This window comes from Pollicipes pollicipes, unplaced genomic scaffold (genome assembly GCF_011947565.3).
Source record: "Pollicipes pollicipes isolate AB1234 unplaced genomic scaffold, Ppol_2.1 Scaffold_3447;HRSCAF=4054_pilon_pilon_pilon, whole genome shotgun sequence".
Taxonomy (NCBI): domain Eukaryota; kingdom Metazoa; phylum Arthropoda; class Thecostraca; order Pollicipedomorpha; family Pollicipedidae; genus Pollicipes; species Pollicipes pollicipes.
In genome coordinates this window covers 20,296,518-20,318,789 of record NW_023596297.1, presented here as the reverse complement: position 1 = coordinate 20,318,789, position 22,272 = coordinate 20,296,518, and the positions used below count along the sequence as shown (strand labels likewise).

The 22,272-nt window shown below is 63.0% G+C and overlaps 3 protein-coding genes across 4 annotated transcripts in view; all 3 read left to right on the top strand.

Annotated features, from left to right (window-relative positions):
• LOC119091817 (liprin-beta-1) overlaps positions 1 to 22,272 on the top strand; it is a 105,552-nt gene that overhangs the window by 15,507 nt on the left and 67,773 nt on the right. The window lies entirely within an intron of this gene.
• Positions 1 to 22,272, top strand: part of LOC119091819 (liprin-beta-1) — a 36,395-nt gene that overhangs the window by 3,765 nt on the left and 10,358 nt on the right. Inside the window, exons 4-7 of the mRNA XM_037214707.1 lie at positions 1,589 to 1,693; positions 20,552 to 20,731; positions 21,089 to 21,256; positions 21,882 to 21,995. Coding sequence (XP_037070602.1) covers positions 1,589 to 1,693; positions 20,552 to 20,731; positions 21,089 to 21,256; positions 21,882 to 21,995 — 567 coding nt within the window. The remainder of the gene's footprint in view (positions 1 to 1,588; positions 1,694 to 20,551; positions 20,732 to 21,088; positions 21,257 to 21,881; positions 21,996 to 22,272) is intronic.
• LOC119091821 (EF-hand calcium-binding domain-containing protein 1-like) lies at positions 4,071 to 5,397 on the top strand. The gene is given in 2 exon segments (XM_037214710.1): positions 4,071 to 4,701; positions 4,703 to 5,397. Coding segments are annotated over 2 exon segments (633 nt in total). The 5' UTR covers positions 4,071 to 4,458; the 3' UTR covers positions 5,093 to 5,397.

Genomic DNA, 22,272 nt, shown 5'->3' with positions numbered 1-22,272 from the left:
TCTGTTTCTTTTCAAGCAGATTATCGCCAGCTGGCATCTCATTTGGACTGATTCCAACTCTCCGTCCGCCGTCAAAGGCCAGATTATTGGTAGAAGCATCTGAGGGTATAGGGCTTGTAGCCACTGAGCTTGCTTGATCCTGGGTGGAGTCGGAACCGCCTTCAGGATCAACCAGAATTGCATGGAGTCGAGTTATGGGCAATTCCTCTGCAATTTTCGTTTAAAAAGAAGTCGGAGCGGAGTGGATCAAGCCGCTAAATAGGACATGGGCATCACGATGCAAGTGATATAACCAAGAAAGACCGTGAGCCTCTGGTTTTTCGGCATTGAGTTTGGAGTTCATATGCTGGTAGTAATCGACCTTCAGCGTACCAGGAGGTACTGAATAAACCATGTTACCAAGTAAGCATGATTCTATTGCCAAATTCAACGTTTCGAACTGTGCTTGTGGTCGCGAATGAACAAGGCTAAGCAGAAAGATCATCAAAAAATAAGGCATTCGTGCAGGGATGTTCTGAATCTGTTCAGACCTTCCCATAGAAATGTCAACATATTGTGGGCTATGGCCTGGTGTGAAAAATCAAAAATTGCCCTGTGATATACCAGGAGATGCTGGTTGAACAAATTTAGCAGGCAAGCATTGACTACACTGAGAAAACTTGCTAATGCCTGCTAGCGTCGTTTAAATCAGTGCTTTCTGGTATAGTGAAAGTAAATCTTTCGCAGAATAAGAACTCCCAGTTCACAATACCTAAAATCTAGGAACTCGATGCCTTTCTTGCTCACGTCAAGGATGTCGAACTAGCCAATCATTCGAGCTTCCGCTCCTCAACACCGGATTCTCAGCACTACGCTAAGGACTGCACGAAACGCGGGCGGCTAACGGGAGGATTGTGATCACCCGTGCCGGGTACAGTGTCAGGAAATTTCTTGCTGTGAACATCAAACGTCACGAATGTTACACGAACATCTGGGCTATTCAGCCTCTCACGGTGTGTTTAACTGTGTTATTGTCAAAAGAAAGGCCGTTTGGACCTATGTGAATGTCATAGTACTGGTAAAATCCTGAACTAGGCTGACGCCCGAACAAACTCCATCCACATTAGAGCCAGCCTCCCTCAGGCGGTATGGGAGTGAACTCCAAGCTGCACTGAAGTGCGCGAAGTCAGAGCTGGGACAAAACCAGAGTGTTGTGAGTCGGAGTCGGAATCGATGCCACTGAAGCGCATTCACACAATGCCTGGCAGTCGCGTATGCACGCATCGCGTTTGTGCATGGCAGTGACCAGCGTTGAGCCCAGGACTTCGATCACGATATCGAGATCGTGCATGCATTGTCATGCGCCAAGCATCTTGATGTCCCTAGGACCAGTCTGCGTCTGAAAGCGGTCGGGCAAACTGCTGGCCGAAACGTTGTGCAGGCAGACCACTGACAAGAACAATAGGCCGAAGAACTGTTTCATTCGCACTAGCACGTCGTTCCAGGCATTTCATGACACTTCGTTCATCTCTCCCTGTGTGCCGTAATTGTGCCGCGGACCGCGTCTGCCAGCTGTCGGGAAAGATGACGTTGCCGCTCGGTGTTTCAGAAGGCGGCCAGCACGCCGTCGGAGACCGCCATGACCCAGGAGACGTGTAGCTTCCTGCTGACCTGGCTGGCGGGCAACAACAACGTCGAGAGGAGCGCTCGGCAGGTCAGCACCGCGCCCCGGCGGGCGTGGCACACCGCACCGCACTACGGCCCGGCGCGCGCTAGGAGCCCGTCCGCCGGCCACCGCGCCCCGGCAGACGTGATACACCGCACCGCACTGCGGCCCGGCGCGCGCCAGGAGCCCGCCGGCCGGCCGCCGCACTTTCCGAACTCAGTCAATGAGCCCTCATTACCGCATTCTGTGGCACGCTTGCCACTGAGCCTCACACTCCGGCGTACTGCCCCGCACGGCGGCGCTGATGACGGCCGGCTGGTCGGATCCAGATTCCCGGGAGCTCCACGGTCACCAGCATGGCCTGATGCACTGACCACGGAGTGGGCGTGAGCGATAGCTTGGCGTTTTTCGCACGTGGACTCGCATTCCGCCGAATTGCCTCACAGTTATACGGGTGGATGAAATGTGCAGGTGGCGCAGGCGTCGAGCATTCTCATTAGGGACTGGCAGCGAGGTGACATTTGCATCATAACTGACCCTTTGCCACGAACAAGCCTGCAGTACTGCTGTCACAGTGTCACCATATCTTCATTTTGTCCATTACTCTGCCATCCAAAGGTAAAAAGTTCTATGCGCCATTTTTCGAAATGCAGCTTTCATGTTGTTCGGTGCAGCTGAAATAGCTGCAGCTTGTGAAGTCAAATGAAATGATTGTAAACATTTCCGTTTAAAATTTGTCCGAGTTTCTGTTTTAAGATAAGCACGTCCAATTCCCTGAAACCGAGCAATGCTTTTCCTAAAACATTCACCTGATAGCACTCAGATCACTTTCCTTTTGGACGGCAGTACTTCAGAGAGGGGAACCGAAGAAAGCTGTACGCAGAGTACCGCCGAGCTATACACAGGGGAAAGAGAGAAGGCATCGAGGCCTGTGATGGCTGGCGCCCGGGCGTGGGTGGACTGGGCAGCCGTGAGCTGTTCTGCAACTGTAACAACTGGCAGTAAGGGTTCCTTTGCCGACGGACCGTGCGTGAGACACCCGGGCGTCTGTTTCGCTTACGGCATATGTGCCACACACACAAGCACAAGGACTGCTTGATATTCAGCCCTGCTTCAGCCGTCAGTGAAGGTGCTAAACTGGTGTCGCCCGCCTCTGAGGGATCGAAGTATCGCTCGCCTGGTGTGGAGTGAATGATGGCTCGGATCAATGCACTCTTCACAGCGGACGGGATTGTTATTGCTCGCGTCTCATGGTGACGCTAAGAACCCGACAGGCATATACAGCAATGTGTCATCAGATGCGTCACAGGGCACGTGCCCCACTTCCGGTGGGTTGACACAAGGGCACGGGCGCCGAGTCCGCGCGTTGCTTGTCCACAGCATGAGGATTGTTGCTGTGCCACTCCCCCTATCCTATTGACAAGCCTGGCTGGACTGGTTCTGGCAGTGCGGCGCTCGGGGCGGATCAGTGGTGTCCGGCGGCCGTCCGCCCAGCGCGGCTCAGAAGAGGCAGGATCCAGCCGGTCCGCCAAGCTCGCCCAGTGCCACGCGGCATCGAGCCACGAGCGAGCGAGGGCTGTCAAGCTGCTGCAGCTGTTTGATTTTGGTGCTTTTTGCGGGATTTTTGTGATGTCTTTGCCATTTTTCTCTCCATTATGGCTTCAGCCCCGGTCCATTGATAAGGTGTATGTGCGGCATTCGGATAGAGCTGCTGGGTGCAGCTGGATGCAGAATCGATTACTCGCGCGAAGAATCGTCCGCGGCACTATTCACATTCAGGCGGTCGGTTTGTTTCTTCTCGTTCGCCGAATTCAGCAGCCACAACGGCGTAGTTGTCTGAGGCACGGCGTTTCCGCACGAAGAAAACAAACACGCTGTCGACGCCGAGGAACTGGGACCGTCGCTCCCACGCGCCAGTCTGCTGGGGTCGGCGGCGAAGCCAGCTCCGATGACCGGCTACCCCCTCCCCACGTCCGCCTGTGGGAGAGGTCACTGGCCACGGCTGCCGCCTCATCGCAGGATTTGAGCGCTAAGCACTACCGCGGTCGTGGGGGAGGGGTGTCCCAACGCAGCTGTCCCCACCGCCTGTGGAACAAAGAGCTGAGCATTGCTCTTGTTAGGAAAAAGGTTTGGTCACTGGTGTCGTCCCGACCGTTGGGATGAGCGCCGACCATTAGTTCTACCACTGCAATTCAAGGGAGGGCGTCTCCAACTCTAACCGTTCGGGGCGTGGCCACGGTCTGGACGGAGGCGCCACCTATACCCGTTGCCATGACTGCGGAGGCGGCCGGCGCCGCGGGCTCCGGCGCGTGTTCGATCAGATCACTCAGCCGACGCCGTTCGAATGTTCCCAGAGGTGCATTCCTTTAGTAGCTAGACTACGACGTTGGCGCCGTTCACGGCGCGGCGAAGCTCGTGCCTCTGGCTGTTGTCTTGTGAAGTTCGTTGGAAGATAGTTCAGCTGGTGTTGACGTGAGGTATGTTGGAGTGATGTGTCTGCGCACCGGAGATTAAAAGATGTGAAAAAAATCCAATATGTTATGGAACTGCGGGAGCTAGCATTGATTTTGCACGTGTCACCGGTGTGGTCGCATTGAACAAAACATTGGTGGCAAGAATTTGACTGTAATACTTTGTGGAAGCTTCATACCTAACAATACGAATTTTAGTACCCTCACCTACTATTCGTGAGACGTTGGATGTCAAGCATCCTCTGGTAAGTCCCGTGCGATGCGTGAAAGAGTGAAATTTCTTGAATTATGTGGTAGCATCTTTAAAAGTTAGCTGCTGGAAGTGAACACCACAGTGCAAGAATGGCGTTGATTGGATCAAAGAAGACGCAGAACCAGATGCTCGACATCTTGGTAAAGGCAACACATTTCAATCGAAATGAGATCGAGGCCCTGCTGCTGATGTTTAAGAAGACCTTGCGGCCGAAAACAGACAGGCTGGATCGGAGCAAGTTTCGCGACGTCCTGCATAACACGTTCGACATGACCGACGACATGCTGATGGACCGGGTGTTCCGCGTCTTCGACAAGGACAACGACGGTTTTGATCAGCGCCGAGGAGTGGGTGACCGGCCTGTCGGTGTTCTTGCGCGGCACGCTGCAGCAGCGTATCGACTACTGCTTCGCTGTGTACGACTTCAACGGCGACCGGTCTCTGGCGCGTGACGAGGTCTACCACTTGCTCAAGAACAGCGTCATGAAGAATCCGCAGGAGGAGGACCCCGAGGAGGGCGTGCGCGACCTCATCGACCTGGTGATGAAGAAGCTGGACGTCAATCACGACGGCTTCGTCTCGTTCGAGGACTACGAGGCGACGGTGAAGATGGAGCCGCTGCTGCTGGAGGTGTTCGGGCCATGTCTGCCGCAGCAGGAGTCGCTCGAGACGTTCCTCACCACGTTCGTCGAGCCCAAGAGGACCCCTGGTTACGAGGGGTAGCTGGATGCAGCGCGAGCTAGGGGGAGGGGGCTGGTGGACAGGTGTTAGTTTGCTGTCGTCACCTCGTGGCAGGAGTTTACCACGTCCCACGTTGAGATGCATCTGGTGCGGTGCTTCGCGTCAGGAGTGCTATGGCAGAGGCGACCAACGCCCAGCATGTTCCGTCCCAGCAGGGACTTGCTGTCCAGTCTGTTAATTACATGTGTTTGCCTGCTGGCACGGTCCGCACCGTCTTAAATTGGAATGCGGTCTCACCTGCTTCGCTTGCGGGGAAATCTGCGATAAAATAAACTCATCGGACAGCTTCCCTGGCTTGTTGCGGCATCCAGACATCGATGGATCAAGACAAGACTTCAGATTTCATGACCTGGAATGCGGGCGTTACCGCGGGCTTCGTCATTGCTCGGGCAGCTCCGGCGATCTCCGCACGTCAAGCCGTTCGCCGAGCTGTCATCTCAGGCTTGTGATCCACGCCTGGCCGGCTACGAGACGGCACGCCGACGTACGCACGTTTGACCAATGCGTCCGTTTGGACTGAGCCGTGCGCGCTCGCGCTCGATTCAGGAGAGGCGAATGGGTCGGACGCTGGGGGGGGGGGGGGGGAGGGGAGGGGAGACCAAGCGCATGAGGTGGCACCGCCGGCTGGAGGGCCGCTGCGGCCGAGCCGTAGAACAGTGGCGCTGCAGAGCCGTCGCCACGTGTCGTGCAGCTCCGGTACCGCCCGCCGGCCAGACACGCCCGGCGGGAAGCCGTCTACCCAATGCAGTGCGACGGCTGCAGCCACCCGTGATGTGCGGGCCGGACCCGCGCCCGCCGCCGGCTGGGTGTGGAGGACGCTTTCAGTGCACTGCGGTCGCGGGCGCACGAGATGCCTCGCACGTGGGAGGCGGGCGGGCGCGTGACGGGGGAGGTGGCCGCCGTCCTGTCTGCTCGCTGTTGTTCGCCGCCCGGCCGACGGCGGCGGGCGGGCGCGCGGGCGGGCGCCTGCGCGTCGGCCGCCGTCGGCCGGCCTCCGGCGCCGGCCGCCAGTGGCGTGCCGTCATGGCCGGCGCCGACCCGTTCTCGGTGCCCGTCGGCGCCCGCTCCTGGCTCAGCGACGTGCTGGAGTCGGAGGCGGCGCCGGCGCCGGCGCCGCCGGGCGGCGGTGTTGTGTCTCGGCTGGTGAACTCGTTCGAACGCGGCGAGTTCGTGACGGACGATTCGCCGCCGCCGGCGCGGCGTGCGCCGCCGCTGCCAGACCGGCCGGCGGCAGACGTGCACGCGGATTACCGCAGCATGATCGCCGCGCTCGACCGCTACATCGAAGCACGAGACCAGCGGCGCGCCACCGAGGGCGCGCGCACGCCGTCGCCGTCGCTGCCGGGCGAGCCCGGCGGCGGCACGCCGCCGGAGCTGCGCCGCATCACCGGCAAGCCGCCGCGGCCGCGGCGCGCCTCGCCGGCGCGACCGGTGCCGGCGGCCGGCGCCGCGCCGCCGCCGCCCCGTCCGCCGCTGTCGCCGCTGTACCCGGCGCCGTACGTGCCGGCCTACCCGACGCACCCGTCGTACGCCCACCTGTCGCCGATCCCGTCGGTGGCGGCGGTGCCGTGCGGCGGCCGCTGCTCGCCGCTGGCGCCGCTGGCGTACGACCCGCCCTGGTGCGACCCCGGCCAGCCGTTCCGTAAGCGCTCGTCCAGCTTCGACTCGGCGCTGGAGGAGATCCGCGCCCGCTACGGCGGCGGCGAGCCGGCCTGCCCGGCCGTCCACTGCGGCTGGGGCGGCTCCTGCAGCAACATCGCCTGGTGCAAGGTCAGTAGGCCTGGGCCGGCCAGCCGGCCGACCGGCGGCGACATCGGCTGGCCCGTCGCCAGACCAGATGCCGCGCTGGCTCGACTAGGCCCTCACATCGCCGTGAATTCGTTAGCAACTGCCGTAGCCTCGAGTCCGGAGCTGGAAATGCGACGTCCGGTGTCGATACATCTCCGTGACTTGGATCCGGGTTCTAGCTGCGAAGCAGGCGCTAAAGGCGCCGCCATTTGGTGTCTGGTTGCGGATGGATCACGTGACTCGCCGGCTCATGTGCTGGCTCTGTATTGTCACGGCCCGTACTTAGGATATCGGCCGTAGCGGGCCGCCGGCAGCTGAACGGTCGGGCCGCCACCAACGTGACGTCATCGGATAACGCCAGGCGATAGCGCTCGCCGAGGCAGCTCACGAGCCTGCCTCGGGTTACGCTCGTGTTCGCACCGCCGGGGCTGTGACGCTAGCGCCCTCAGCAGCTGCATGTGTCGAGAAATAACCCGACGAGTGGGCAACACCTCAGTTGTTGGAACATTGGCTGCGCCGCCTCAGCTGGCCGGGACTGGCACACTCCTGGTGTAGGCTGGCCGGGACGACGCGTGACTGGCCGAGACTGACACGCTCCTGGTGTAGGCTGGCCGAGACGACGCGTGACTGGCCGGGACTGGCACACCCCTGGTGTAGGCTGACCGAGACGACGCGTGACTGGCCGAGACTGGCACGCTCCTGGTGTAGGCTGGCCGAGACTGGCACACCCCTGGTGTAGGCTGGCCGGGACGACGCGTGACTGGCCGAGACTGACACGCTCCTGGTGTAGGCTGGCCGAGACGACGCGTGACTGGCCGAGACTGGCACGCTCCTGGTGTAGGCTGGCCGAGACTGGCACACTCCTGATGTAGGCTGGCCGGGACGACGCGTGACTGGCCGAGACTGACACGCTACTGGTGTTGGCTGGCCGAGACGACGCGTGACTGGCCGAGACTGGCAAACTCCTGGTGTAGGCTGGCCGAGACTGACACGGTCCTAGTTTTGGCTGGTCGAGACTGACACGCTTCTGGTGTTAGCTGGCCGAGGCTGACACGATCCTGGTGTAGGCTGGCCGAGACTGGCGCAGTCGTGGTGTTGGCTGGTGGAGACTGGCACACAGCTGGCCGAGACTGACACACTCCTGGTGTAGGCGGGCCGAGACTGGCGCCGTCCTGTTGTTGACTAGCCGAGACTGGCGCAATCTTGGTGTTGGCTGGCCGATTCTGGTGCGATCGTGGTGTTGGCTGGTTGAGACTGGCACAAAGCTGGCCGAAAGTGAAACTTAGCTGGCCGAGACTGACAATTGGCTGGCCGAGACTGACACGTGGCTGGCCAAAGCTGACACGTGACTGGCCGAAACTGACACGTGGCTGGTCGAGACTGACACGCCTTTGGTATTGGCTGACCGAGACTGACACGATCCTGGTGTCAGCTGGCCGAGATTGGCGCGAACCTGTTGTTGGCTGGTCGATGCTCCTGCTGACTGAGACTGACTCGTGGCTGGCCGAGACTACCATGCTTCCGGTATTGGCTTGTCGAGACTGGCGTGGCTGGTCGAAACTGACATGCGCCCGGCGTTGGCTGGCCAAGACTGACACGTGGCTAGACTGATGCGCTTCTAGCGTTAACTGGCAAAGGGTGCCAGACTCCCAGCATCGTCTGGCCGTGAGTAACACGTTCCCGAGGCGTTATGTGGCCGTGAGTGGCGGGCTCCTGACCTTAGCCGGTATAGACCAGTTTCCAGACTGGCCAGCGTGTTCGTTGTGATACTCTGTGTCAGAGGGCGGCGAGCCGGTGCTGATTAGTTTCCGTACTGCCCGACGTGTTCAGTGGGATGCTCCGTGTCAGAGGGCGGTGGCTGGAGCGGCGCACGTTGCTCTGTCTCACAGCTTACGCCTCGGGAGAGTTTAGCGAACGGTCCGCAGTGCACCACTGCTTCGGTGGACGTCGACGTGCTCAATTATTTTGATAATTGTCCATGTCAGCTATGTTCTTAAGCTGCTCTGTGTGCGGCACGCCCTGCATGGGTGCACATTCGCGGTGGCGTGACGACCGCGAGATGTTGGAGCGCCCCACGTGGCCTGCAGTTTGCTGTAATGACGGGGTGGTGGTACGCACAAACAGCAGACTGTGGGGCGGCCGGCGCGCGGCGCCCGAGCGGGGTGGCTGGCCGGGTCAGGCGCAGCGGCGCTGGAAGCGGTCCAGGCTGGCGGCGGCCGGTTTGGCTGGCACGCCGCCTGTTTTCCTTGCCCACAAGCCGGGCCGGCGCGGCTGAGCCCGGTGTCAGGTGCCCGGCTGACGGCCGGAGATGGTCGCCGACGGACCGCTGTCCGCGCGAGCTAGGGCGCCGCGCGGCCCGCGCCGCTCGCAACGACGCGCCCGGCGCATCGCCGCTTGCCGGCAGCTGCCGGCAGGCTGACCGCGCGCTGGGACGGCAGCCGGGACCGGCGGCGCCGCGCCGCAGACGGCGATGGCCCGGCGTCCGTCCCGTAAATCTCAGCCTGCGCCGGCGACCGACAGATGGCCGACGTCTCGGCCGCTGACGCCGCTGTCCATCGTGGGTTCGCCCCCGCCGAGGATGAGTCAAGCGGGGTTGACGAGGACGTTCATCACGGACATCGCGCTCCAGCGGTGCCAGAATGTCGCGACCTTGGAGTCGCTGTTGATCGACACCCCTGACCCGGGCTGGAAGTCGTTGATTCAGATGAGAGTGGCTGTGTAAGATGCCACAGGGAGATGAGAGATGAGATGACGTCACGCTGTGATGTGGTTTGTCTCTGCGCAAATGATGAAACGTCACCCAGCGTTATTGCGAACGTGACATTGCGTTTGCAATGTTGCCATGTTAGCACGACCAAAGCTAGCACGTGGTCAGACAGTTTTGTTGGGCACTCCAGCAGTAACAAACATAAATATTTATCTCTGAATGCTCTGACTGGTCTGATGGTCTAAATATGCTACTGAGTAAAAAGATTACCGAGTCATGGTGGTTGGTCACTACTATTTTGATGGGCAGGAGCTGACCAGCGCGCCCAGCCTGGACGAAGGGAGGACTGACCAGCGCGCGCAGCCCAGTCTTAGGGAGGGCTGACCAGCGCGCGCAGCTCAGTCTAAGGGAGGACTGACCAGCGAGCACAGCCCCTTCGAAGGGAGGGCTGACCAGCGCGCACAGCCCAGTCGAAGGGAGGGCTGACCAGCGCGCACAGCCCAGACGAAGGGAGGACTGACCGTCGCGCACAGCCCAGTCGAAGGGAAGATTGGCCATCGCGCACAGCCCAGTCGAAGGAAGGACTAGACAGCGCGCACAGCCCAGTCGAAGGGAGGGCTGGTCAGCGTGCCCAGCCCAGACGAAGGGAGGACTGACCAGCGCGCACAGCCCAGTCGAAGGAAGGGCTGACCTCCGTCAGTGCCGCCACATGTTGCACAGCATGCCTGGCCCACAGCGCTTGCCGGTATAACTTTGAACTCATTCGTTGGACCTCTCAGGCCAACAGTAACGAGTCATCGCAGGAGGGGCTGTATGACTCGACGGCCAGACAGCCGAATGGTCGACTTCCAGCAGCGCAGCGCGTGGTTATCGTGGGAGCCGTCAGCGCCGATACTGGGGTCTGCGAAACACGCGGGAGCCAGTGGGGATCGAACCCAGCTCCGCGAGGTTCGGCTGACCGGCCGAAGCCGGTGTCCACCGGTGTTCTGTGGCGCGGTGGAGACGGTTGCGAGTTGGGGCGAGATGCTGCAATAGATGCATTGCGATGGTACCCAAATCGCTGGCTGCTCCGGAATCACCTGTCTGTCGTGGATGTGACGCGTCGCTATGTTTTTGGAGGTGGTGATGTTACTGAACAGCGGCGAGGTCTCGTGCGGAGCTTCTGCACGGAGCGGGTCCAGCGTGCCCGGCTGCAGCTCGACCGGCGCCGCTGACGTCATGCGTCATGTGGCTGCGGATCACCGCCGGGCTGGCGCGGAGCCGGTCTGCAGGCCGCGGCACGCCGCGATGGGCAGCCGGCCCGATGACAGGTGCGGTGAGCTGGGCAATGAGGCACCGCTCCCCCGGGACCTCGGACTTCAGGAGGTCGGTGGTGCGGCCCGACGCCGCTCGAATGATGTGTGGTCGGATGGCAGCTGAAGGCGCTATTCATGCTCTCCCCTGAGGACGGCGGCCGGGCGGTGGCAGCTGGTGCGGCCGGCATGGTCAGACGTCAGAGATATGCAGCTGTTGTCGGCGGGTGGGCTTGTGTGGCCTGCCCCTGAACACCCAGGTAGTGTCGGCGGAAGGCCTTCCTGACGCCGTAGTTTTTTTTTAAAGATTCTGACCGTGCGGATGTGTGAAACAGGGTTATATCGCTGTCGGGAGGAATACAGGAGTGGTGAGAGGATCTCCGAGAGGTTCTGCGCGGGAATGGGTATAAGGTGGGGTGACGGAAAAATGAATGGCGGCGAATGGGAAGCCGGGCGATTTCGAGGCTGGTCGAGTTTTCAAGTTTTAGGTGTCACGCCGGCGCTATTTTGACGGTTGTTGGATCTTGAGACTTTGATATACTGAGGCAGTCTTGTTTATGGAGCTAGCGATGTTGGTTAGAATATACCTCACTGATCAGACCGTCCATTCCCTGAACGATTTATGACGGGCGCGTGTGTCCGCGCGTTCCATAACGCCCACGCGGTGAGCTGGTCGACCCGGCTGTTTGTTTTCTCGTGTCTGCTGGTGTCCTGCGAAGTCAGGCGCCTGTGTTTCACCGCCGAGTGTCACCCGGTGCGTGTCCAGTGACGGGTGTGCGGGCGCCGCGTGCCTGCATGTGAACGCTGACAGCTCCGAGCCGAGAGCGGGGTGTACGTGGTGCCGGCACAATCCGGTGTTTGGCAGCGCGCGTGCGCCCTCTAGCGTGCATTGTGCAGTTCTGTGTCCGCGTGAAACGGCTGTCTTTTTGTAGGTGGTCAGAAGTTCGACACGCGTGCCTGACTGGCACTTCAGCATTATTAGCGCTAAACGTAGTTCTCGGAGTGCCTTACATGCGATTCTTGGAGCGCCCTATCTGTGCCTCTCGGAGTGCCGTAACTGTGGCCCTCAGAGTGCCTTTGCATCCGCTGCGGCTCTCTGTCCGAGGCTGCGATAGTCTGACGGTGGGCGGTGATCAGCCGTCCGATGTGTTTCGGGGTGATGGAGATCATCTAACTCCCGAGCTGCGGCGTCCAGCGCTCGAGAGACGAGGTTGGCGCCGTCCATCCGCCGTCCGTCGGCGGCCCGGGTCGCGGTCGGTGACGTCAGCCAAAGTCAACAGCGGTGCCGGGCAGGCCGACGGTCGATTTGCTCGGATGATTGGCAGCCGTCGGCGCTCGTCAGCAGCGGGGCTGGCCAGCGGAGGCCGGCTGCCGCCTCGGCGCTGATGCAGCCTCGGCCCTGACGCGGATGGCCTCCGGACGCGAGGACCTGCTTCGCTTCACGGCAGCGGGAGGGTGCGTCCTGCTCGAGACAAATGCCGTTCATTTACTGTGGGACGAGTTCTCCGTTCCACAACGTCGTGTATGGTCAAATTCCTCTTCTGCATTTTGGGCGGTCCCGCCCTTGCAGCTCCAAAATAAATAGCGCGACCGTGACGAAAAATAATCCTAAAGACATTGCATCGATAAACACGGGGGGAATTGAGATGATGGCCGCACCTGTGTCCAACTCTGCCGATGGCCGGCGGGGCTCAGGCAGACCCCGTCCCCATCCCCGCGGCCCCCCGTTCGCCCCGTGCGGACGTCGAGCCGCCCCGTGGCCGTGCGCTTCCCGGCCTGGCCGGCTCCCAATGGCGGGTCCGTGTCGGCCTGCGGGGCGCCGGGCCGGCCGGCGGCGCGCGCGTTCTTGGCTCGGCCCGGCGCGGCGTGGCGCCGCATTTGGCGGGCGGCGGCGCGCGCGCGGCGGCTCACCTGGCCGGCCGGGCGGCGGCCAGTGGTGCGCCGCGCCGTCGCCATGCCGGACAGCCGGCTGCGCGCCGCCGGCGAGCCGACCGACCGGCGCGCCGGCTCCAGCGACAGCGAGGAGAGCGAGCCCGTCACGGAGACGACGTCAGAGAGCGGCGCCGGCGACAACCGACTGCAGCGCTCCGCGTCGCGGCCCGACGGTGTCTTCCTCACCGAGTCGCCGGCGCCGGCGCCGCCGCTGCCGCCGCCGGCCGCCGCCGCCTCCGCCGCCCGGCGCCAGCAGAAGAAGCGCCGCCAGTCGGGTCTGTACAGGGCCGCTGGGTCGAGCAGGCTCCGGGAGGCGGTCTGTCTGTTGTCGTTGGCGGCAGGGAGGCCTCAAGCGTCGCTCGCACTCGCGGGGTGGGGCTCTGCTGGGCCGGATTACCGTCGGCGTGCTGTTTGAGAAACACGGCGTGCTGTTTGAAGGAAACGCCGGCTAGCTAAACAGGGTATGGACGTGGCTGGATCCCTGAGGCGCGTGCCGTGGTCTCGGAGGCGGGGTCCTTGATGGGGTGCTGGCCCGTCCAGGGAAAGTCTACCATGTCAGTGGCGTCCGATGCACAAGCTGCAGCATGTGGAACTCGTTTACCTAAAACTCACGCCGCGCGTTCTGTGTAGAAGCGCTGACCTGGCCCGGGCATTCCTGCCCCCCCCCCCTTGGCTCAGTGGCTCAGCCGTGGGGGAGCTTTTGGGGCCATGACACCCCTGGATGTGACGGAGGCCCCCTTGGAGCAGAAGGCCCCAGGACATTTTGACTTTCAAATAACCGAAATACTTCTAGGACATAAGCACGAGTCTCCGGGACATCAAATAGGGTCCCAAGCCTAAAATGTCCTCCGGTTAGGTCAGGGTCTTTATAGCGACAGGGCCCGTGGGCTGAAACGACTCCCTTTGGCCCGATTTGGCTCCCTTCTGGGTGAAATTCTGGGTACCGCTCTGGCTTCGGGTATGTATGTGCGTGCGTGCGACGGGTGCTGAAGAATGTCCGACTGGTGCCGAGAGGTGTCCAACGGGTGCCGAGGGGCGTCCGACGGGTGCCGAGCGGTGTCCGACGGGTGCCGAGCGGTGTCCGACGGGTGCCGAGGGGCGTCCGACGGGTGCTGAGGGGTGTCCGACAGTTGCCGAGGGGTGTCCGACGGGTGCTGACTGGCCGCCGCAGTGTGTCCGTCGCGCCGACAGTGTCGGGTGCGTCGTGGCGTCAGCAGTGGCGCCGGCCGGCCCTCTGCAGCTCGGCTCTCCGCGGCACTGCTCGCGAACAATGCTCGTCTCTGTCACGCCCACCGGGCGCCCGGCGGCGTCGGCCGTCTGTCGCCTGTCGCCTGTCGCCGTGGGGAGGGGAAGGTCAACTGCCGCGTCACCTTATGGGAGGAGTGGGTCAGGAACGAACGGTGCGTGACCACAGGGGCGGGATTGGGTCAGGGGCTGGCGCCGTGTCACCGGCGATGGTCGGGAACGGACGGGTGCCCCGCTGGGCGCCGTGGAATGGGGAGATCGGTGAGCCACTGGCCGCTGTGGAGTGCGGAGATCGATGAACCGCGTGCCGCCGGGGTGTATGGAGGTCAGCTGCCGCCCCGCCCCAATGACCCCTAGCGGTCGGCTGTTCCCGGGGGTGGGCGCGGCGCCCGACTGTGCGGCCACCTCAGTGTGCGCGGCCGGCCGGCCGCTCCGCGATGTGACGCCGGCGGCGCGTCCAGCAGGGCCGCGCAGCAGCGAGTCGGAGCGGACGCGGCGCGCGGCCGAGGCCGGCTGGCAGCCGCCCTCCGAGCCGAGCGACACCAACACCACTGACGACCTGTCGCTGGGCACCGGCAGCAGCGCCAGGGCCGACAGCCAAGGTGGAGAGAGCGGGGCACGGCCGCGCTCAGCCGCTCATCGGCCGCCGCCAATGTCCGGTTCTCCGGAGGGGCTCCTCGCAGGGTCGGGCGGGAGGCTGGTCCTGTTTGTTGGCTGGCAGCTGTGCAGAGTGGCGGTAGCACTCGCCGCCCATTCGCGGAATGCGTGGCGGCGGCCGGCACGGCGCGGTCGCCGGCGCGTGGCGCTCCGGGTCGCCGGCGCGTGCTCGGGTGGGGACGGGGCGCAGTTTCCGGGCGGTGACACCATTTGCATCAGAGCGGGGGGCGCGGCGGCGGCGGCCGCGGCCGGGCCTGGTCTGCCGCCGGCCGAGTCGCCCCCGGGCCTGCCGGGCCGATGGTGGGCCGTGAGCGCGTGCCGCGGCCGGCGGGCAGCCCCCCGGCCGGCCGTCGCCGCCCCGCCGATGACTCCGGTGGGGGTGCGGTCGGCGTCAGCCAGCCGGCCGTCGCGCCCACCCGGCTGGTGCAGCAGATCGCCTGTGGCCCCGTCCAGTACCGGATCAGTTACGTGCGGCGCCCGCGCCCGTCGTCGCCAGGTAACCGCACACCGGCCGGCCGTGCCCACGTGGCGGCGGCCGGCGCACTGCACCGCACTCGCCCCCAGGCGTGGAGCGCCGATTTGGCCGCCAGCAGGCCGGTCCCCCGCCCGCGTGAGTGGGTTCATTGCCGGCGCGCCGCCGCCGCCGCGATAAACAGTCTCCTGAAATAGCGGCGCCCGACGTGGGGCGGCGTGCGGGATGAGCCGGGCCCCGGGGCGGTTTGTTTGCTGCCGGTCCAGCTGTGTGGGTTAGTGGAGCGGGAGGGGGCTGCGGTGCAGCGCGTCTAAAGCGGCCGGCCTGTCCGCCGTCAGCCGCCTCAGAGCCGGAGCATGCCGAGCACTCTTGGGCCGCCTACTACGCGCACCGGTCGCCGCTGTTTTACTACCGGCCTCCGGCGCCGCTGCCGCCACCCAGCTACTACAGCCTGCCGACCAGCCGGGCGCCGACGCCGGAGCGACGCAGCAAGACGCCGCAGCCGCCGCCGCCGGTGCCCGAGGAGGCGGAGCCGATGCGCCGGCTGGGCCAACGCGGCCGGCAGCGCGACCTGCTGGGCCGGCGCGAGAAGTTCCGGCGCAGCAAGAGCCGCGAGCGCAGCCTGGAGCGGCGCTGGGCGGACCCGTGCGGCCCATGTCCGTGCTGCGAGCCGGCCGACAGCGCCGAGGACGACTGGGCGCCGCCCTGCTGCCACGGCTACCACGGCCGGCCGTGCGGCCACCACGCGCCGCCGCCGCCGCCGCCGCCGCCCATCGACCACCGCTACAGCTACTCGGGTCCGCTGGACTGCTGGCCGCCGCCCTACCCGCCCGTCGACTACCATCGCTGGCTGGCGCCGTACAAGGTGGGCCTGGTGCCGGCGCCGCCGCCCCGTCTGTTCTCCCGCTGCCGGCTGGCCGTTCACCCGCTATTTGACGTGCGCCGGCCGGCCAACTGCCCTCCCCCTCTCGGTCTGGAGATGTCGGTCACTAGGCCAGCTGAACACTGCGGGCTCGACGTGGATCGAGACTCCCCCCCCCCCGTCATTCAGGGAAGGCTGCGTAAACCGATGTGCGTGCAGCAGTCGGAAGGAAACATGAGTGTTCTCACTCGTTTTATCTCATCTCTGTGTGTATGCCCCGCGTTCAAAGAAACACATCAAAGGGTCTGAAAATAATCCGCCCGGGCTCGTGTTTGACAAGCGAGCCAGCCTCTTCTAAGAGCGCCTCGAACGGTTCGCTGATGCTGTGCGCTGACGGCTGGAGCCAAGCCGAAGGCCAAACCGTGTACGGGCTTCCTCGACAGGAGTTTTTCATGCGAGAGGGCGGCATGGAGGATCGCCAGACTTCGCACCGTTTCACCATGCCAAGGCGCGGGCGGGGCACTTTTTACCGGTGCCGCAGGCGTCTCTGCTCACTGGGCTGTGGACCTGAGCGGCCGAGTGATGGGGGCGTCAGCTGGTGGAGTGAGAGGCGCAGGTTCGACTCCCTCCGCAGGTAGCTTTCGCCAGCCGCGCGTTGGACGGGAAGTGGCGTCGCCTCGTCCCAGCTGATGCGTGCGTAGATCAACTACCGAACTAAGCGGCAATGGAGCGAGGTACCGGCCGAGCGTCCGACCGCCGCGTCCGATCCCGACCGACTTCACGAGGCCGCGCCTGCTGTGACCAGGCCGCTGGACGACGGCCAGCGGCGGCCGCCGGGGCCTGTCACAGGAGCGGCGCGCATGCGGCCACGCCGCGGAGGCCGCCGACCTAGTGTCGACGCTGGGCTCCTCCGCCACTGGCCGGCGTCGACCCGCGTGTGCCGCCAGCCGCGGGCGGGGATGGTTTGCTCCCGCGACGGCCGGGCCGCACGTGTCGGCCCGTGACGTCGGAGGCCGCTGCCCCCCGCTCAAGCGCGCGGTCCGCCGGCGCTCCGGCGGAGGGGCCGGGGCCGGCTGCCAGCGTGGCGCCGCTGTTGATTCCAGAGGCGGTGAGGTGTCACCCGCCCACGCCACCGACCGAACCGGGACACGGCTGCCTAGGACGGGCCGATGGATGTGCAAAATGTTCTCCGCCATAGTTTTGTCGTGCCGAGACGACTATTACCCGGGGCACGGGCACTGTGATGCCTTGCTCTCACAGACGCGCGCCGGCTTGTGTTTCGGGTCCGGTGACGAGGCGGGGTCCGCGGCGGTGGTGTCACCGGATGAGGTCAGCAGCCGTGCCGTGCCGTGCCGTGCCGTGGCGTGCCGTGCCGGGTCGCACGGCGCCGCTGGGTGACGATCCGTGCCGGTGGCGCCCGGGCGCTGTCGTGTCGTGCGCTCGCGGCCCGGCTGACAGAACACGACACGGCGTCAGCGCCGAGCCGCGTCCGTGCCAGAGACGTCCGGCCGTCAGAGGGACGGGGGCCAACGGGCCGCCGCCTGTCCTGATGCGGCGCCACTATTTCGGGCCGGGCCCGTTCCGCGACCGAGACGAGCGCCGCTGGGGCGGCTCCGAACGCAAACGGACGCCCACTAGCTGTCATCGGGCTGCGGTGTCGGGCGCGAAACCAACGGGCCGAGATGTCGCAGAACTGGTGGGCAGGCTGCGACGGCCACTTGCCAGCGGGCCGACAGTTGTGGAGCAGCAACAGTCTCAGGAGGCTGTTGGCGCTGAAGTGGGAGGCTGACGCACTAAGCTGGTGCTGTCTGGGTGAGAATGCAGCACGCCACACTCAGAATCCACGGTGATCATTAGGGACTCCGCCAAGTTGCTGACTAGTGATATCAGGGCGTCAACGACCGTACTAGCACGCTGAGGTCTGGACAGACCGCTCCGGCACCGCTGGGCCGGCTGCAGTAGCGATAGAAAACCTCAGCGGCCCTGGCGCCAAAGCAGCCACCAGGCGCCAAAGGGAGGAATACGGTCACACTCTGTTGTGGATTTGAGAGCCACACTTAGTGAAGGGCTTCGACTAGTTGAGTCGCGGATGGACCCTCGTTCCGGCAGAGTGGGCGGCCGCTGCGGGGGGGGGGGGGGGGCGACCGGAGCCCGAGCGCGCTGCCTGGTCACGGAACCATCCGGCGTGAGCGCGCCGCTCCGATTACTGGCGGCTGGCTCGTGCCGCAGAACGCCGCCCCGCCACTCGCTGTATTCAGTTTCACACCTCACCGTAGCCGACCATTGTTTGTACCGGCTCGTGCCAGGCAATGCAGCCGTTGTGCTCCGTACTCCGGCTGGTCCCGGCTGGCTGCACAGGCTGGTGCTGACGGCATGGTCTCGAATGCCTCGTCACCAAGCCTGCTGTTCGGGGGCACAGACAGGATCCGGACCAGGTGGCGTCGGCTCGGCCCGCGTCTCCCGCACGGACTGGAGCGTGCCGCCCGGACGGCGGGCGGCGCCTGACCCGGCCCTCGCGCCGGCTGTGCCCTACTGAGGGATGAACGGACGAGACACGAACGGCGGACGGCTCTGATCGGTCGCCAGTTGGAGCAGAGTCTCCGCCGCCTCGGAGCCAACTCACGGCTGTTAGTGAAGCTCTAGGGTCACCTGGTATTTTGTGGGGAAGTGGTTGGCGCGTGGCGTAAAATGCATGATTTAGGAATTTTGAGAGCCTACATCAGGCGCCTCCTCCTGACCAGCTCACAGGCCTAAGTAATGCTCTCCACAGAGCTATCATAACGATAGGTTAGGCGACAGCCTATGTTCCATCACAAAGTCATCCTGTTGTACCGTCGCATCGTACCTGTGTACTTCGGACTGTTGTTGGCACGCCAGCTGGAAGTGGTTAGCTGCACCTTGCGAGCTGGTTCAGTTGCGGTCTAAGATCATCCATCTAGTTTACATCGTGTAGTGTTGGTCGCTGAGGGAGTATCTTTGAACCTCGACAAACGATGCGGTGATTAACGCGGCGCGATGCTCAGGAGTATGGGCGTTCAGTTTGGCAGTGGAGTGTACAAACCGTTACGTACATAACAATTTCATACAATTTCGAATTATCTGGGGCTGGAGTGGTAACCACTGTAACAATGGGCTACAACAGTCGGTGCATGTGCAAGAATGTCAGCGTAATCTCCCCCCCCCCCCCCCACATACACATCCCTCTCCTTACAATCCCGGTGGAAAAGACAGACGCTGGCAATCAAGGCGACGAGCGAAGCTGCCGATAATCTCTACCTATTGCTTCAATGCGTCAGGTGAGCCGCCTGTTACGGTAGAGCCCAGGGTACGCCAGTCGACTGTATGACCGCTGTTGGGCGGCAGTCTCCGCGCGGCGTCGGCGTCATCGAGTGCCGGGCCGCCGCAGTCTGGTCCGGGTGGATACCGATGCCGCTCAATACAGCTCCACCGCGCCATTGTGGAGCCGTTTCGCCTCATTGTGCCGGGGCGGGAGGTCGACACGCGCCGCCGCCGGTGAAACGGCGCCGGTGTGGAGCCGCCGCTGGTGGGAAGGGCCGGCCGGCACCTGTAGCACTCTCGCCTCCCGCCCCGCCGCCCGACCGTCACAGACAATGTGATGTAGAGTGTTGTGTCAGTGACAGCTGGGCCTCCGATGAATGGTGGGATCAGCTGTCTGGGTGTATGCATAATTTGGTGGATCTAGGGGGGGGGGGAGGGGGGTTCACGTACCATACCGTGCGACATTTTTGCTGCGTGGGTACATCATGACCAGGTTATCGTAGATAACAGGAAAGTCGCATAAGTAATATACAAGGCTAATTTAATAGACACCGGATAGAAAGACACTTAGATATAGGCACTAGGGATAAACACCCTAGATAGACACTTCTTAACGCTACCTACCAAACGCACTCAGATGTATGCTATGAGCACGCTTTTTGTATTTTATTCCCCACGCTGTTACGCATACCACCACATGCCTTACAACACAGGTGTCACGAATTTGTATTATGTGTCACGCAAAGGTATGTGTATAGTCTACATGTATACGTATACGTGCATATGTATACATATGGGCGTATTACGCAATAGTATATCTTTTTACCTCAAACGTGTCTTGAAATGTCTCTTCAATATTATCGTGCAAGATCCACCTAGATTAGTAATGTCTCATTTAAACGACGATTATAAGCTTATATTATCATGCAATATCTACCTGCAGTAGTGAAGTGTCATTTAAACAACGCATCGTGATTTTTTTGTTGTTTCAACCGATCGTGTAAAATATGTTGGTCGACGCTGCTCTGAAGCTAACGGCTTGTAGCAATACGCATCGAATTTCCTTGCCGCTGGCGCCTGTTTGTCTTCATGCCTATGGTAAGCCGCTATGGCACACAGAGCGGCGTGGTTCGGCCGCCGTGTATGACACGAGACCCGGCGCCGCGCCCATCACACCTCTGACCTGTGCCGGCTGGCCGGTCCCCAGCCGGGCCTCGAGTACGATGAGCGGCTGCAGAAGCTCGAGTCGGACAAGTCGTCCCTGCAGCTGCAGGTGTCCGTGCTCACCGAACAGATCGACGCGCAGACGGAGAAGATCTCCGAGCTGGAGGACCAGCTGCGCACGCGCCAGATGCTGCTCGGCAAGGCCGAGGACAGGCTGCAGAAGGTAACTGGTGGCCGTGGGGTAACGCTGCCGTCGCTGGCGCTCTCTCCTGGAACACGCCAACAGCTGATGAGTGGTGGATGGTTGTCCCCATCAGTCTGGGTCCTATCTGTGTCTTCCTGTTCAAATGTCTATTAACACCTGACAGTCTAGCTTTTTTCGGCTCTGGCCCCAGTCGTGGGGCGTGGCTGTCTGTGGACCTTCCTCGATCACCGACCCGCTCCTGTTCCCGCCTCATTCCTGAGGGGTGTAGAGGTCGTGATTGGGAGCGATCGTGGATGTGGACCAGCAGACTTGTGTCGGCGTCCCCTGCCTGTGCATGTGTCGGTGATCGGCCTTGACCCGCTCCGCCGCCGCCAGGACCTGGCCCTGCAGCAGGAGCTGCTGCACCGCTCCTCGTTCGAGACCCAGAAGCTGGAGGTGATGAACAAGATGTCCAACCTGACGCTGCAGCAGAAGACGCTGGAGCGGGAAAACATCGAGCTGCGGAACCGGCTGCGACGAGCCGAGCTGGGCAGCCGCCAGCCGGTCAGTAGCCGCCTTGCCGGGCGTCCGGTCAGTCCTCGCTCGGCCGGGTGTCCGCTCAGTCCCCGCTCGGCCGGTCGTCCGGCCAGTACTCGCCCGGCCGGTCGTCCGGTCAGTACTCGCTCGGCCGGTCGTCCGGTCAGTCCCCGCCCGGCCGGACGCTGCTGCTGCGCTCGGGCCGCGCTGGCGGCGGCTGCGGACTGGACCTGGTCACTGGGCTGCCGGAGCGCCACCTGTCTGGCAGCGGAGGCTGGGCGGGGTTGTGGTGAGGGCGGGCGGGCGGGTGTTTACCTGAGTGAAGTCTTCCCCTCCCCCTTCCCGCGGTCCATGCCCTGGGATTAGGTCCTCGGTTGTGGACGGGTCCGGAGTCCATGGTTGTGTGTATAAGCCCGCCCACACCCTGCGGACTGGCTGAGAAGCCGCTGCAGATTCCATAGTTTCAGCTGTCGTGGACTGGAGGTGCCACATGTGAGCCCGCAGGCCCACATAGCGTGGGCAAATAAAGCTCAAAGGTGGCATCTCCAGTCGGCAACAGCTAGCGATCGCAGAGTCTGGGGAGAATTCTTCAGCCAGCCTGCCAGGTGCCGAGGGCCTTTAATTCAAGTCGTTTTGGCATCTGCCGTTACAGAGCGAGGAGCGGGGTCGGATCCGCGACAAGCCGCCGCTGGTGCCGCGGGGCAGCCTGCCCGCCGCCACCTCCACGCCCAACCACAGCATGCTCGACTCACCGCAGCGACTCAACGTGCGTGATTACCAGCTGGGTCCGGGCGGTGTGGGTCACGTGACGGCGGCGATTAAGGGCGGTGTCGGGTGACGTTTCCGACGCAGTTGCGCTCGCTGCCCGCAGGGGGAGGATGGTGTGCTGTCAAATGTCTTCATTTCGCTCATGGCTGCGGTCGGCCCCCGCGTAATGCAAATAATCGAACAGCCGTCTGCTGGTGCTTGCAATTGCTGGTGTTCTATGGATCTGCTCCCCAGCCAACACCTTGTCAGCATGTACTACATCGCAGGCCTTACGA